The sequence below is a fragment of the Rutidosis leptorrhynchoides genome, chromosome 5 (genome assembly GCF_046630445.1).
Source record: "Rutidosis leptorrhynchoides isolate AG116_Rl617_1_P2 chromosome 5, CSIRO_AGI_Rlap_v1, whole genome shotgun sequence".
Classification (NCBI taxonomy): Eukaryota; Viridiplantae; Streptophyta; class Magnoliopsida; order Asterales; family Asteraceae; genus Rutidosis; species Rutidosis leptorrhynchoides.
This window is the reverse complement of record NC_092337.1, coordinates 395,704,808-395,720,905: the sequence shown is the minus strand read 5'-3', so window position 1 is coordinate 395,720,905 and position 16,098 is coordinate 395,704,808. Positions and strand designations below refer to the sequence as shown.

The window sequence follows — 16,098 nt, the reverse complement described above, 5'->3', positions numbered from 1 at the left end:
CGCGTCTTTTACAACCTTGTTTTTCATACACGTTGATTTTGCGTCAAATTTTTAAAAGTCGACAATTCCATAGCGAAACGCGGAGATGCACATATATTGTTAATTTAAAATAACATTTAAATCTTTCACGGGTTATACTTTTTAGTTCGACTCGAGTTGCGCTTTAACGACATTATTGTTAGCCACGAAATAATTTTACAAACTAAACGCAATAAAATACATTGAAAACTGAACCCCGACACGAAGCGAGTGTTCGAAAACTAGTTATAATTATAATATAACTTTATCCGAATCCGATAGCAACATTATACAAAGCAAGTAAAATGAAAGTATGGAACACACTTTCTACAACCAAACGACACCGTAAAGAGTACGAAATCGAGATATACAGATACAGATTTACACATTTACACATTTACACATTAAACACATAATTACCTAACTCCACTTCAGTCGCCCACCATACTTACTGACAACAATGGAATGAGCAAGCTTTAAGCATCTTCCAACTTTCCAGCTACATCCATTAATCTACTCCTAATCCTCTACTAACTTTATGTTAGGGTTTCATTTCATAGATCTGAACACTTGAATACCTCAAATCTTCAATTTGCATTTCGTTATTAGGTCAGCAATCAGTAATCCCTCTCTTCTTATTAACTTCTATCGCATTGCATTTTATGAATGATTCCAGATCCACTTCGTCTTTGCAAAACCTAATTTTGTAAATTTTTGACTAATTGACCGTATTTGACCGATGTTTGACTTCGTTTATGTTGGTTATTGACTTATTTTGTTGAAGTAAGTGTTGTTGTTTGAATGGATAGATTTAGGTTTACTGTTAATTTGCTTGATGAATGTAATTTGTTAAAGTTATGTGATGATATTATTATTATTATTTTAAATTTAAATTTTTACCTGAATTAGTATTCAGCTAGGTGATGGTGATTAAGTAGTTGCATTGAGTTTAAACTAATGTGGTTTAGGGTTTTGGAAAAGCGTAGTTATGCCTGCCCTGTTAGATCAATGTTTTCTGATGTTAGTGTTAATTCTGGAGCTGAAATTGAGATAAGTAAATGTATGACTTTTGTTGCATGAGGTGCAAGTCATTGTAGCATAGTTGCTTTGGGTTTTCTAATCTTGTTTCAAAGTAGTATGATTAGATATATACTTTTTTGTATATTTAAGATGGGTTTGTTTGGTAGCAAATCTATTAAATGCAACTGAGATATGTTTTCTTTTATACCGATTTATACCAATAATGTAAGTTGAAGGTGGAAGGAAATGAATACGATTACAGCTATGATGTAGTTATGAAACTTATTCCCTTGACGGGGAAGACAATGTCATTAATGGAATATGTGTAGGAAATAAAAACTTGGAAACAGTGCTTTTATTAATGATTGCTTAGTTGGTAAAGTTTAAGTTGATTGTGTTAATTGATTTAGTAGGTTTTGGCTTCGAGAATATTCTATGGTATTATGGATACAAAAATCATAACTGAAGGGAATGAACATGTGAATGCTTCTTCGAAACATTTTTACTTGAAGCTTACAATTATGTTATGAACCTTGATTTCAGACCACAGAGACCATGTCGTCTAATGGTCATTGTTTTAGAAGAAAACCACGCCAGCAGGTTGCTGCGAATTTGAATGTTGACACGCTGGTAAGTCGTAATTAGCAGCATTATAATATGTATAATAATAATCTATTTAGGTAATTTAAGGATATTCACAAACAGTGTTGTTTATATTATATATCCTTATTGGCAGCTTGATGAAAATCTTGAGCAGTGGCCACATCTTAATGAACTTGTTCAGTGCTACAAAACTGATTGGATTAAGGACGACAACAAGTACGGGCACTATGAAAGTGTCGGCAGTATATCATTTCAGAACCAGATATTTGAAGGACCTGATACTGATATTGAAACAGGTCAACACTGTTACAAATCATCTTCACTGAAATATACTTTTCAAGTTGCATATTGCATTTGTGTTAAAGCAATCCAAAAAACCGTGTGGACATGTTGAGGAACTCCATAAACTTGTGCCAAATAGTGTCCATACATTTAATATGGGCTACATACAGTAGTGTATACATAATGCAAACAAAATAAGGCGATTATGATTGTGATATGATCTATCTTGCTAACATAGATCACATGTTTTTTCTTCTGAAATTTGTAGAAATGAATCTTGCCAATGCTAGACATGATAAGATTGAAGACAACACTGATGATGATGATGTACCCAGTACATCCGGTCGGCAACGTACAGAGGTGATTTTTCTAAATTGTTATTACTGTCAACAGAAATGTCAAAATGGGTGGGTTGGGTACTTGACTTGAACACTTCTGTACAATATTTCCAAAAAGATTTAATGGTTTATTAGGGTTTATGAACTCAAACAGTAACTTTTTCTGGATAATCTCATTCATCTTACCTGTTTGACTTGTTCTATGAAGGATAATTTTGCTTAATTGATGCTTATGCAGATTAACTTGATGTTGAATGAGATTTTGATGTTGAATGTACATGTTAGACCTTTTTTGTAACATTGCTTATCATCTGGATTTAAAGTGAGGCTTTGTGGTAATATCTTTATGCAGCACTATGGCGAATCCCCCCTGCCTTCTTATGAACCTGTATTTGACTGGGAAAATGAGAGGTCAATGATATTTGGACAAAGGATTCCAGAATCTAATATTCCACATACTACGAGGTTTAAAACAAGTATAAAATAGAAATATACATTCAATTTCGATTTTATCTACTCCCCACAATTAGTTATATTTTATAATATGTTTTACATGGCTATAGTGGATTGAAGATATCTGTAAAAGTCCTTTCTCTGACATTTCAAGCTGGATTAGTTGGTATGTCTTGATCATCAACATTCATGAAAAATTCTTGTTATATATACTTATATATATTGTTTGCATGTGATTATGTGTGTGTTTACATCTGATATCAGAAAAATGTCTCTTGTAGAGCCGTTCTATGGTACTATATCATTGTATAACAAAGAGAGAAGAGAAAAGCTCTCGGAGGACTTTATATTTCGTGTTCTTCCATCTGAAATGCAGGATGTAAGAACGTGTAAAAAAGTTCATCTTGTTTACCCGTTATTGTTTGTGTTCAGTTTCTTTCTATTAACAATCGTATCCTAAACTGACATATTTGCCTTTTTTTGTTTACCTTACCAGGCTAGCAGTTCATCTGAACCCCGTGGACTATTTTATTTAGATGCCCCTTCATCATCAATTTGCCTGCTTATACAGCTAGAGAAGTGTGCTACTGAAGAAGGCGGAGTGACTCCATCTGTTTATTCACGCAAAGAACCCGTATGTCTGAAATAAACATTAATATCACTGCCATGTAATACACACACACATACACACACATAACTATTTTAAAAGCGTTCACATTAACTGTAATTTTTTTTCCATTCTTCCATGAAAATACAACCTTTTGGTCATGGGCTTTGGGGCTGGGGCCAAAATCTGGAGGCTTTTAGGCAAAGTATGGAGGCTTATGGGGGCAAAATCAAATTTTAAGTCTGAAAATTTCAAATCCACTGGGGGCAAAATAAAATAAAAAAACCCGAAATTTTAAGCCTGAAAATTTCACACATGTATGTACACATGTATATATACACACACATGTATATATATATATATATGGACCCACACATGTATATGTAACGTGTAGTGTTATAATTTGTGCTTTTCTTATGCAATAGGTCCATCTGACTGAGAGAGAGAAGCAAAAACTACAAGTTTGGTCTCGAATGATGCCGTATAGGGAGTCTTTTTCTTGGGCGATTATTCCACTATTCGATAGCAACATCGGTTCAGCTTCTGGTGGATCTGCTTCACCCAGCAGCCCGCTGGCTCATAGCATATCAGGAGTAAGTTTGCAAGAAGGTGTTTCGGCCCCAACTGCAAAAGTCACATTAGATGGTCAATCTGGACACTCGAGTGGAAATTCTGTCATGGTTGAAGTTTCAAACCTAAATAAAGTTAAAGAAAGTTATACTGAAGATTCCCTCCTGGTAAATTAATCTCATTATCTTAATTGTTATGTACTTCGTATTTATTATACTACCAGAGATGGCAAAATGCCCAAGGGTTGGGTAATGGGATCATATGGGCCATACTCTAATGAGCATTATAAATCATTTAATGTATTACTGTGATACATATAATTTCAGCAGATACAATACTTAAATAATTATTTAAATAAAAAAACCTATTTCGTAATATAAAACTCTTTAGGAGATTCTAAGCATTTGACTACACTATAGACAACTCTTGACTTGCTTTCTTGATACATGGATTTCTATTTTGCACGTTTGGTGTTACTAATGTATACAACCCAAGTCTACTCATTTTCATATAAATGGGTTATGATACTTATCGACTAGGATATATCACGTCCTGTTCTAGTAGTGATACCTACTTTAACTTGAATTTTTTCAGGATCCCAAACGGAAGGTTCATAAGCCTGTGAAAGGTGTCTTGCAGTTGGAAATAGAAAAGGTTCAAGCTGCTAACACTGAATATGACAATGGTTCTTATAATGACAGCATAACCAATGAACTGGACCATGGGGATCGACTAACTGATTCAACAGTCAATGAGTGGCGCAACATTCATTCAACTAGACATAACGAACAACCGTTAAATGGATCAGGACATGCAGATTTGACAATTAACGATGTAAGTTTTGACATATTTTTATATGTGCATAATATGTCATCTTTCTCTGTGCAAACAAGATGTTTGTAACTGAATCTTGTTTTGGCTTCACAGGTTCAAGCTTTTGACTTTCGCACAATGATAAGAAATGAGCCTTTCTTACAGCTTTTTCACTGTCTCTATGTCTACCCATTGACTGTCCATTTGAGTCGGAAAAGAAATTTGTTCATACGAATTGAACTTAGGGACGACGATACTGATATTCGAAAGCAGTCATCAGAGGTTGGTTAAACAATGTAGCATACTGTACAATTACTTTCCCTTTAAACTTTTTTTGTGCAAAAACTGAATTCTGGTTAAAAAAAATAGGTGATGTATTCGAGGGAGCCAGGTGCCTCCCTACAAAAATGGGCCCACACACAAGTTGCTCCTGGAAGTAGGGTGGCTAGCTACCATGATGAGATTAAAGTATCACTTCCTTCTATGTGGACCCCACAACATCACCTTTTGTTCACTTTCTTCCATATTGACCTTCAGACAAAGTTGGAAGCTCCAAAACCAGTAGTTATCGGATATGCAGCTCTTCCATTATCAACACATGCACAGTAAGTTTTTTACATACATATCTTTTAACTCTGTTGATATTCACCGATTAAAAATATAATAGGTGTAATCGGGAAAATACGAGTGTTAATGTTTCACTTTCATGAAGTATAAGATACTGTTTATAAGATACAAGACTTAAACAGGGAAACAAGGTTGGGAAGAAATAAGACAGACTGATAACCTGTACTTGTTAAGAATTAAACTAAAATATATCTCTTAACAATCAGAAACAAGCTTCATGTCTTTAAATTTGTTTTGGTTATGCTATAAGATAGTCTAGTGGTCGTAAACTGTGACGGATAACTCGGTTAGGTTGTGTACATTTAATTATGAATACCCCCTTTCCTGGGTAGTCTCAACATGAAAAAGCTTATCCATTTACCCGTTTAATTATGTTCAAAAGCAACTTAATTTTCCTTTCTATCATTTCTAACAATTTAGACAACTTGCCCATATATTATGTTTGGTGCAGGTTGAGATCTGATATATCTTTACCAATCATGAAAGAGCTCATTCCACACTATCTTCAAGATAGTGGCAAGGTATGTTACATTTGTGTACTATTTTGTATCACAGTCGCAAATTCTTTATTCTGTTAATTCTCATCTTCTATTATTTCCTCATCTTCTTTTCAGTCAATTTATTCATCATTTACCATGTGTTGTAGACACTTACATATTTTGTATCATTATTTACACACTACATCTTCATATAGGAGAGGCTAGATTATCTTGAAGATGGGAAAAGTATTTTCCGCTTACGGTTACGGCTTTGTTCGTCTTTGTATCCAATTAGTGAGCGGATTAGAGATTTTTTCCTTGAATACGACAGACACACTCTTCGTACGAGCCCACCTTGGGGTTCAGAACTCCTTGAGGTACTATTTGTCATTCTACTTTTTTCCTTTAAATGTTTAATGTAACTTGACTATTGATTTTTATCTTTGCTAATAAATGCAATAAGGTGAGATGACATCATGGAATCTAAATGAGCTTTTATAAAGTTAATGAAAAAAGGGATTGTGACGCTTAGTATATACCCGTGTAATAATGCGCCTTTGTTTAGTTTTTTGTATGTCATTTCTTTCCAGCATCTTTACACGTAAGAACTTGATTTATTTTGTTTAAAAAAACTTTAAGATCAAAACAATCTAGGACCCATGAACGCACAAGCTCTTTGATTAACCGTGTCCTTTTCTACATGGAAAGTATTATCAACTTGTATGTATGAGGATCCGTATAAGCTTATTTGTCCCTCTGTATGAACATTGGTTTCTATTTGTATGTATGGGTCAAATGAGTTTTTTATGTTCTAGTGCTCTAATGAACTATTAGCAATCTAAAATCCTTTGAACTTTTCAGGCAATTAACAGTTTAAAAAACGTCGATTCAACGGCTCTATTGCAATTTATTCACCCAATATTGAATATGCTTCTCCATCTTATCGGCAATGGTGGAGAAACTCTCCAGGTTACCACTTTGTTTTTCTCATAACATTATACATTATTCATCTTTCTTTACTCTCATTGTATAGCCAAGTGAAAGCCTGTTTCACCAATGATTTTTTTAAGTAGGTTTCTTATTTGTCTTCTCTCAGGTTGCTGCTTTTAGAGCTATGGTCAATATCTTGACAAGGTACGTACTTTTAACAATTCTCACACAATTAAGATGTCCTTTCATTGATTAACCTTTCACTTATTCTGCAGAGTACAGCAAGAGTCAGTCGATGAAGCTGAAAGAAATATCTTTTTGGTCAATTATGTGGATTATGCTTTTGATGATTTTGGTGGTCGACAAACTCCCGTTTATCCTGGTTTGTCAACAGTATGGGGAAGTCTGGCTCGTAGCAAGGTAAATATTTCTTTTATTACTGGTTTCTTAGATCCTAAGTTTAATTAGTGATGTACTTGCTTTTATATGCTCCCTTCACTAACTTTAGTAATGTTCAATTTGTAGGCCAAAGGCTACCGTGTTGGACCTGTATATGATGATGTACTGTCAATGGCATGGTTTTTTCTCGAATTGATTGTTAAGTCAATGGCCCTAGAGCAAACTCGACTTATGTATCACAATCTGCCCCCAGGTATTCTACTTTGGTGCATCTTTCTATTTCATTTGGAACTAATCATAGTAATATTCTTGAATATTTGCTCGATTGAAACTCACAAGTGATTCAAATAAGTATGGAAATAGTCAGTTGAAACCTGCTGGCGTTGATGTTATTAAGATAATGGTTTTGTTTTGCATCGCAGGTGAAGATATCCCACCAATGCAGCTGAAAGAAGGTGTGTTTAGGTGCATCTTGCAATTATATGATTGTCTTTTGACAGAAGTGCATGAGCGTTGTAAAAGGGGATTGAGTTTAGCAAAACGTTTAAACAGCAGCCTGGCTTTCTTTTGTTATGATCTTTTATCGACCATTGAGCCACGCCAAGTTTTTGAACTGGTAGGTTCACTATTCGGAATATACTAATATATGATGAACATTGGCAACAATTACATTAAATTTCTTTACCTTTTAGTAGTATTATAAAAATTTGACTAGGTGTCATTACACATATTCCTTCAACATATTAGTTAACATCTTGATACTCTTCGTTGCAGGTGTCACTGTACCTTGATAAGTTCTCTGGGGTATGTCAATCGGTGTTGCATGATTGTAAGCTCACCTTTTTACAAATCATATGTGATCACGATCTATTTGTTGAAATGCCTGGCCGGGATCCTTCTGATAGGTATATAACCTTTTGTTTTCAGTTAATTATTAATATTTGATTTAAATTTTCAACAGTGCTTATATTCAAGCTGACCTACTCTGGATTTTGTAGCAAATGTGAAGCTTTTGTATTTGGAAAGGTTCTATCTGATTTCGTTTGATTTACGAATTTGCATTCGAGTATTTGAAATGCTATGCTTTTTAATACAGGAACTACCTTTCATCTGTTCTAATTCAAGAACTTTTTCTTACATGGGATCATGATGATCTATCTCAACGGGCAAAAGTGAGTTTGTTATTTCTGTTTTGTTAAGTTGAATAAATAATTTCAAGAATTTTGTATTAACTTGTTTATAGGCAGCAAGGATTTTGGTAGTTCTTTTATGCAAACACGATTTTGATTCACGCTACCAGAAGCCAGAGGATAAATTGTATATTGCGCAGTTATATTTTCCTCTTGTGGGACAGGTAATTTATATATTTCAGTTCCCATTTCTTTGGGAACTTGCTTTCACATACTAACACAACTTCATCATATGAATTTAAAATATATTATCTAATACCTTCTGAAAATATGATGATTGTTGCTCACGTGACCAGTTTTTATACTCATATAGTAGCTTTAGTAGTCAAAAGATCATTTACAAATATTCTTATGATGAACATCTTTATTCTGACTACCTCTTAATTCACCAATTATATTTTTCGTGTTGTTCAGATACTGGATGAAATGCCTGTATTTTACAACCTGAATGCTGTTGAGAAACGTGAAGTGTTGATTGTAGTTTTGCAAATATTACGTAATCTAGACGATGCATCACTTGTGAAGGCTTGGCAGCAAAACGTTGCTCGAACAAGACTGTTCTTTAAACTGTTAGAGGATTGCCTGATTCTTTTCGAGGTTATTCCTTACTACCAAAATTTTAAGTGATTATAATTTGTTAAAAGTAACCATTGGATATGCATAAGTACTCATATCATATTAATTAACATTTCGTTAATATACAAATGCAGCACAAAAGAAGTGTTGATACCATGCTTATAGGTGGCAGTTCTCGAAGCCCAGTTGCTGATGCACCAATGTCTCCAAAGTACACTGATAGGCTTTCTCCTGCCATTAATCAGTATTTATCTGAGGCATCTCGCCAAGAAGTGCGGGTATATGTAAAGATAGTGTCTTTCTTCTAGTTCTATAATATAATATTATATTTTATTTTATAATTTGTTGCATGCAGTCAAAATATAAATATTAAGCGAGGTTGCGAAATTCGCTACTCGGGGAGTAATCGGTCGGGACTTTGGAGGGAGTAAACGGCCATTCGGGGATTAATCGGATCGGACTTCTATACATTTAAATAATTTTGTTTAGTATTGTGTGTAAATATAGAAGAAAACCATAAACATAAACTTTAACTTTAACATAATTGTCTAAAATCATAGACATAATTGTTCATTTGTTCAAAAACTAAATTTCTAGTTTAAATTTAAATTCATATTAAAATGTTGACCAATAGTCTTTGACCGACGTTGGCCAACAAATTCGATTTGGACCCATTAACCAACGTTGAACGACTAATCAAACGGATCGTGGAAAATCAGATTGGTATCCTCTTAAAAAGGAGTAATCAGAGATTAATTGGGTAATCGGGGTTTATTACTATAGTGATATTAAGTATATCACCATTATGGACTAGAGGTGGCAATCTCCACCCATTAACGGTTCGAGTGGGTTAATTTTTCAACTGAGTTGAATTCGCCCGAAGGCTATATATATAGTCTATACAACCTCAAAATCTTTGGATTCAAAGATTTAGATTATTACATAGTATCAATAAGTTTTGTAATCATAACTTATGCGCTACTGCGTTTATGGCTTTGACCCGTTCTACCCAAATCCGTTGTATCTAGTTACCCAACCCGTCCGAGCTTGCATCTGGGCCCTGGTTATTGTATGTCTAAACTATTAACATCAAGTGCAGCCACAGAGTGCATCTGAAAATGGATATTTGTGGCAGAGAGCAAACTCTCAGCTTAGCTCCCCGAGCCAACCGTTTTCCCTAAGAGAAGCTCTTGCTCAGGCACAATCTTCTAGAATCGGAGCTTCAAGCCAAGCACTCAGAGAATCTCTACATCCAGTTTTGAGACAAAAACTTGTATGTCATAACTTATGAAATTTACATAATTGTGGTCTAAGTTTATGTTTGTTATAGATATAGATATAGATATTGATACTACATGGAATTATTTTCAGGAACTTTGGGAAGAAAACCTAAGTGCTGCAATCAGTCTCCAAATTTTGGAAATAACAGAGAAATTCTCCAAAGCTGCTGCATCACATAGTATTGCAACTGATTATGGAAAATTGGATTGCATAACATCCATATTTACCAGTATTTTCTCTCGAAGTCAATCACTTGCGTTTTGGAAATCACTATTTCCAGTATTTAACAGTGTGTTTCAGCTTCACGGGTCAACACTAATGGCAAGAGAAAATGATCGTTTCTTGAAGCAAATTGCTTTCCATCTTCTTAGGCTTGCTGTTTTTCGTAATGATAGTGTTAGGAAAAGGGCTGTCATTGGGTTGCAGATCCTTGTCAGGGTATGCTGTTCTGACTTTAAACCTTAACTTATCTCTTGATACAATTCAGAGGTGGAAAAATGGGTGAGTTGGGTGACGGGTCAAAAGGTCTTCAGGTCTAAACCTAAACTTTAATTGTTTGGTGTGGGTCAGGTTTAATTGGGTTGACAAGAAATACTTCTCATCTGAATTATGCATTTTAAAAAATAATAGGTGTGTTTTAGCTAACTTTTTTTTTTATCCGTTTGATCCTTTGAAACCTAAATTTGGTAAACGGGTCGAAGTAGCCACTTATAATACAACTGTCTTACAACTGCTATTAACCTAAATATGTCTTCTTTCAAATTCAGAGTTCTTTCTCCCACTTCACACAAACAGCAAGATTGCGGGCCATGCTTACAATTACACTATCAGAGCTGATGTCAGATGTTCAAGTAACTCAAATGAAGTCTGATGGAACACTTGAAGAAAGCGGTGAAGCTCGCCGTCTTAGAAAATCACTAGAAGAAATGGCAGATGAAAGCAAGAATGAAACTTTACTTAAAGAATGTGGTCTTCGGGATGTTTCTTTTGTTGATACTCCAGAAGGATCAGCCGAAATTCGATGGTCGTGGTCTGAAGTCAAATTCTTATCGAATAGTCTTCTTTTGGCTCTTGATGCTAGTTTGGAACATGCACTTTTGGTAATTCTTGAGATCCTTTACTCTACTTTCTTATTTCCAATATAATGTATTTGTTGAGGTGGCAGTTTTGACCCAATATCTTATTAAAAAAGGAAACAAGCTAAAGATGCTTGTAAGTATATTTTTAGTTGGTAAATTCTTCCTAAAAAGTTACTAGCTTTTATTGAATTCAATTTATTATTTGTTGTTTTTGGGCAAAATGTGTGTTGGGGTAAGCACAACCAGCTCTAACTAAAATATAACCTGTTTTGACCCATTAACCATGTAAACAACCTGCACATATCACTTCGTTTAGATAGTCTCTTTTGGTAATCTAATAACTTGGTTAATGTACTTCAGGGATCACTTATGAACACAGATAGATATGCTGCTGCTGAAAGTTTTTATAAACTTGCAATGGCATTTGCTCCAGTCCCAGATCTTCATATAATGTGGTTACTGCATCTATGTGATGCACATCAGGAGATGCAATCATGGGCCGAAGCTGCACAGTGTGCTGTTGCTGTTGCAGGTGTTGTAATGCAGGTAAACTCCTAAAATTTTCTTATTATATAGAAGGAAAGTCATAATTATGTCATCATTTCTCAAAAAAATTGAATCTTGACCTTTTACATATATAGTTCCTAACTATGAATTTCAACCATTGATTTGGATGATGATGTCATAATTGTCTCACTCCTCAAATCAACCATTGATTTGTTTATATAAATCTCAATCATTGATTTATTTAGACATGATTACTGAGATAGTTCCCGTGGTTTCTCCCAAATTGCTAAAATAGTCCTAGAGTTTTTTGGACCGAGAGTCCTCGTGGTTTTCAAAATGTTACTGAAATAGTTCTTTTGTAACTGAGATAGTCCTGTTGCTGAAACCACATGGACTATCTCATTAACAGTTTGAAAACCACAAGGACCAAGTAGATCAAAATAAAACTATAGGGACTATTTCAGCAATTTGATTGAAACCACAGGGACTATTTCAGTAATTATGCCACTTATTTATTTTAATCTCAACCATTGATTTTTTCTTAACAGCCCAATTATTTCTCTTTTCTTTTATATATAAAAGCAAAACAAACTCAATTATATATTTTTAAAAAAATAAATTTTTTATTTTTGTTATTATTAAAAAAATAAAAAATAATAATAATATGTGTTTTCCTGTAGGCTCTTGTGAGCAGAAACGATGGAGTATGGAGTAATAATCACGTAACAGCATTGCGCAAAATATGTCCAATGGTTAGCACAGAGATCACATCAGAGACGTCAGCCGCAGAAGTCGAAGGATACGGTGCATCAAAACTAACAGTTGATTCGGCTGTTAAATACTTACAGCTGGCAAATAAGCTATTCTCACAAGCTGAATTGTATCATTTTTGTGGGTCCATACTAGAACTCGTGATTCCAGTTTATAAGAGTAGACGATCATACGGACAACTAGCCAAATGCCATAGTATGCTAACTAATATCTACGAATCAATTCTAGAACAAGAATCAAGTCCAATTCCATTTACAGATGCAACATATTATCGTGTTGGATTTTATGGTGAAAAATTCGGGAAGCTTGATAAAAAGGAATATGTATACAGAGAGCCTCGTGATGTAAGATTAGGTGACATAATGGAGAAACTTAGTCATATATACGAGTTAAGAATGGATGGTAATCATACGTTACATATAATTCCCGACTCCCGACAAGTAAAAGCAGACGAATTGCAACCTGGTGTATGTTATTTGCAAATCACAGCCGTTGATCCAGTAATGGAAGATGAAGATCTTGGTAGCAGAAGGGAGAGGATTTTTTCTCTTTCTACTGGATCGGTTCGTGCGCGTGTGTTTGACCGGTTCTTGTTTGATACTCCGTTTACTAAAAATGGAAAGACTCAAGGTGGGTTGGAAGACCAATGGAAAAGACGAACCGTGGTTCAAACCGAGGGTTCGTTTCCGGCTTTAGTGAATCGGCTTTTGGTTACGAAATCTGAGTCTCTTGAGTTTTCACCTGTTGAGAATGCGATTGGTATGATTGAAACTCGAACAGCTGCGTTAAGGAATGAGCTTGAAGAACCACGTAGCTCTGATGGTGATCAGCTTCCTAGGCTTCAAAGTTTGCAGAGGATACTTCAGGGTTCTGTTGCAGTTCAAGTGAGTCTTCTTATATCTCCATGTTTTTTATTTATTTATTTATTTTTATTTTTTTGTATAAAGTTCCTATTAAATTTTACTTTCCAAATACTGTGTAGGTGAACAGTGGAGTACTAAGTGTCTGCACAGCTTTCTTATCGGGCGAGCCTGCAACAAGACTTCGGTCACAAGAATTGCAGCAACTTATTGCTGCTCTTCTTGAATTTATGGCTGTGTGCAAGCGTGCTATACGTGTCCATTTTAGACTTATTGGTGACGAGGACCAGGATTTTCACACGCAACTGGTCAACGGTTTTCAGTCACTCACAGCTGAGTTGTCGCATTACATCCCTGCAATTCTTTCTGAGCTTTGATTTCAACCGTTGTGTATGTTTGGGGGTTTGTTTGTTTACATGTTCAATCACTTGTTCATGTATAATGGTTAATGAGTGATTGTTTGAATAGGATTTGGTTTCTTAGGGTTTCTTTTTGGGATTTAGTTGAATAGTAAATCTTGTAATTGTACATTTCTTGCATTACAGATCTCCAGTCTCTACACTTTGCTTGCTTCATTTTTGTGTTTAATTTGTTTTGGAATTTTTTATTGTTCATTGATTAATCATTTTGCTCCATGTTTAAGCCTTAATCAACTATTATTACATTGTTAATTTTTTTTAACTTTGAGTAGTGACTTCCTATTGATAAAAACACAACTCAAGATAAGTCTTGATGGTAAATATTTAAAGCGTTAAAATAAGTGTTAAACTAGTTTGATTAGAGTAACTAGAGAGTAAATGGTGGGGTTTAAATAAAAATAACAATAACAATTTATTGAAAATGGTTTATCAAGAAAAGTTGATTATATAACAAAATAAAAAAATCGATCGCTTTACCTCGAAAATTTGTGATCACAATTTTTCATAGGTTGACATCCTTTCAAAGCTAACTCAACAAAATTGTTAAATTGACATGTTTAAAATGACACAAGTGCTTTATTTTTTTACTAATTAAATGTCATATAAATGAGTAATCTATTCTTCAAAGCTAATTCAACACAATTGACAGGTTTGACGGATATAAATAAATTAAGTACTGTACAATGTAAACCATTTTTTAGGGAAATTAAATTTAATTTCAATCTCTAAATCCCGTCTTATTCAAACATTTTATTGATATTTCAATAAATCTGATAATCGTGGAATGTTAAATCGCAGTTAAAAAGATAAGAATCAACTTGAAAGCTGGAGCTCAAGAACAGCAATCAGTGGTGAGTCCACATACATTCAAGTGGGGTCATTTGAACCCATTAAAAAAGAAAATTTTATAAAAAAATACTAATAAAATTGTATAGAACACCACTAAATTTATAGATAGGACCCCCATATATTTTTAAAATTAGTGGTTTTTATTGAAGTAAATAGCCATTTCTAAGAAAAATTTTTACAAAGTACCATTCAAATTGTATAGGAACCCATTGAATTTTGATCCTAGAATCGCCACTGACAGCAATGGAGTTGAATCGAAATGAACTTTATTGATGGTACTCAATTGATAGTTGTTTTCAGAGAATAATAGGGAGAAGAAAGTTGTTTACACACACTACAAATCATAAGCGAACTAACAAATGAACCTAACGTCTCTATTTATATCTGTAGTGACCCGAACTTTTCCATGTTTATATATATTAATTGAGATTGATATTTACATGACTAAATGTTTCCAACGTGTTAAGCAATCAAACTTGTTAAGACTTGATTAAATGAAATAAGTTTCATATAGACAATTGATCACCCAAGTTGACCGGCGATTCACGAACGTTACAAATTTGTAAAAACCACATGTTGTGGTATATATAGACATATATATATGGTTGACATGAGATTATGATGAGTAAGTATCTCACTAAGTATTTATTAACAATGTGTGATATACATAAGAAATGAGATTACTAAGTTAAGAAACTCGAAATGATATATATAACGATTATCGTTATGATAACGTCTACTAAATACATATGTATCATATTAAGATATTGATACACTATATTTAACATGATAAAATGATATTTAAATATATCATTAAGTGTGTTAAAAATGAACTACATATGTAAAAACAAGACTACTAACTTAATGATTTCGAAACGAGACATATATGTAACGATTATCGTTGTAACGACATTTAAATGTATATATATCATATTAAGATATATTAATATATCATAATATCATGATAATATAATAATTTAACATCTCATTAGATATAATAAACATTGGGTTAACAACATTTAACAAGATCGTTAACTTAAAGGTTTCAAATCAACATTTACATGTAACGACTAACGATGACTTAACGACTCAGTTAAAATGTATATACATGTAGTGTTTTAATATGTATTCATACACTTTTGAAAGACTTTAAGACACTTATCAAAATACTTCTACTTAACAAAAATGCTTACAATTACATCCTCGTTCAGTTTCATCAATAATTCTACTCGTATGCACCCGTATTCGTACTCGTACAATACACAGCTTTTAGATGTATGTACTATTGGTATATACACTCCAATGATCAGCTCTTAGCAGCCCACATGAGTCACCTAACACATGTAGGAACCATCATTTGGAAACTAGCATGAAATATCTCATAAAATTACAAAAATATTAGTAATCATTCATGACTTATTTACATG

General features: G+C 33.8%; 1 protein-coding gene across 3 annotated transcripts; it reads left to right on the top strand.

Annotated features, from left to right (window-relative positions):
- Nucleotides 1-461: 461 nt before the first annotated feature.
- LOC139846729 (guanine nucleotide exchange factor SPIKE 1) lies at nt 462-13,947 on the top strand. Of its 3 annotated transcripts, none has more exons than XM_071836214.1 (30): nt 462-627; nt 1,582-1,668; nt 1,775-1,937; nt 2,192-2,283; nt 2,614-2,726; nt 2,825-2,880; nt 2,996-3,093; nt 3,211-3,348; nt 3,747-4,058; nt 4,486-4,725; nt 4,819-4,986; nt 5,074-5,309; nt 5,783-5,852; nt 6,026-6,187; nt 6,672-6,779; nt 6,907-6,944; nt 7,016-7,160; nt 7,266-7,392; nt 7,562-7,755; nt 7,914-8,044; nt 8,236-8,311; nt 8,383-8,493; nt 8,744-8,926; nt 9,040-9,177; nt 10,041-10,178; nt 10,277-10,624; nt 10,954-11,286; nt 11,626-11,811; nt 12,453-13,427; nt 13,526-13,947. In XM_071836214.1, exons 2-30 carry the CDS (start codon nt 1,594-1,596, stop codon nt 13,778-13,780), a joined length of 5,409 nt encoding a protein of 1,802 aa, XP_071692315.1. In that variant the 5' UTR covers nt 462-627; nt 1,582-1,593; the 3' UTR covers nt 13,781-13,947. The 3 variants fall into 3 exon arrangements, with proteins under 3 accessions (XP_071692315.1, XP_071692314.1, XP_071692316.1); XM_071836213.1 differs by having other exon boundaries at nt 9,040-9,183; nt 10,005-10,178; XM_071836215.1 differs by having other exon boundaries at nt 9,040-9,189; nt 10,005-10,178.
- Nucleotides 13,948-16,098: the final 2,151 nt, after the last annotated feature.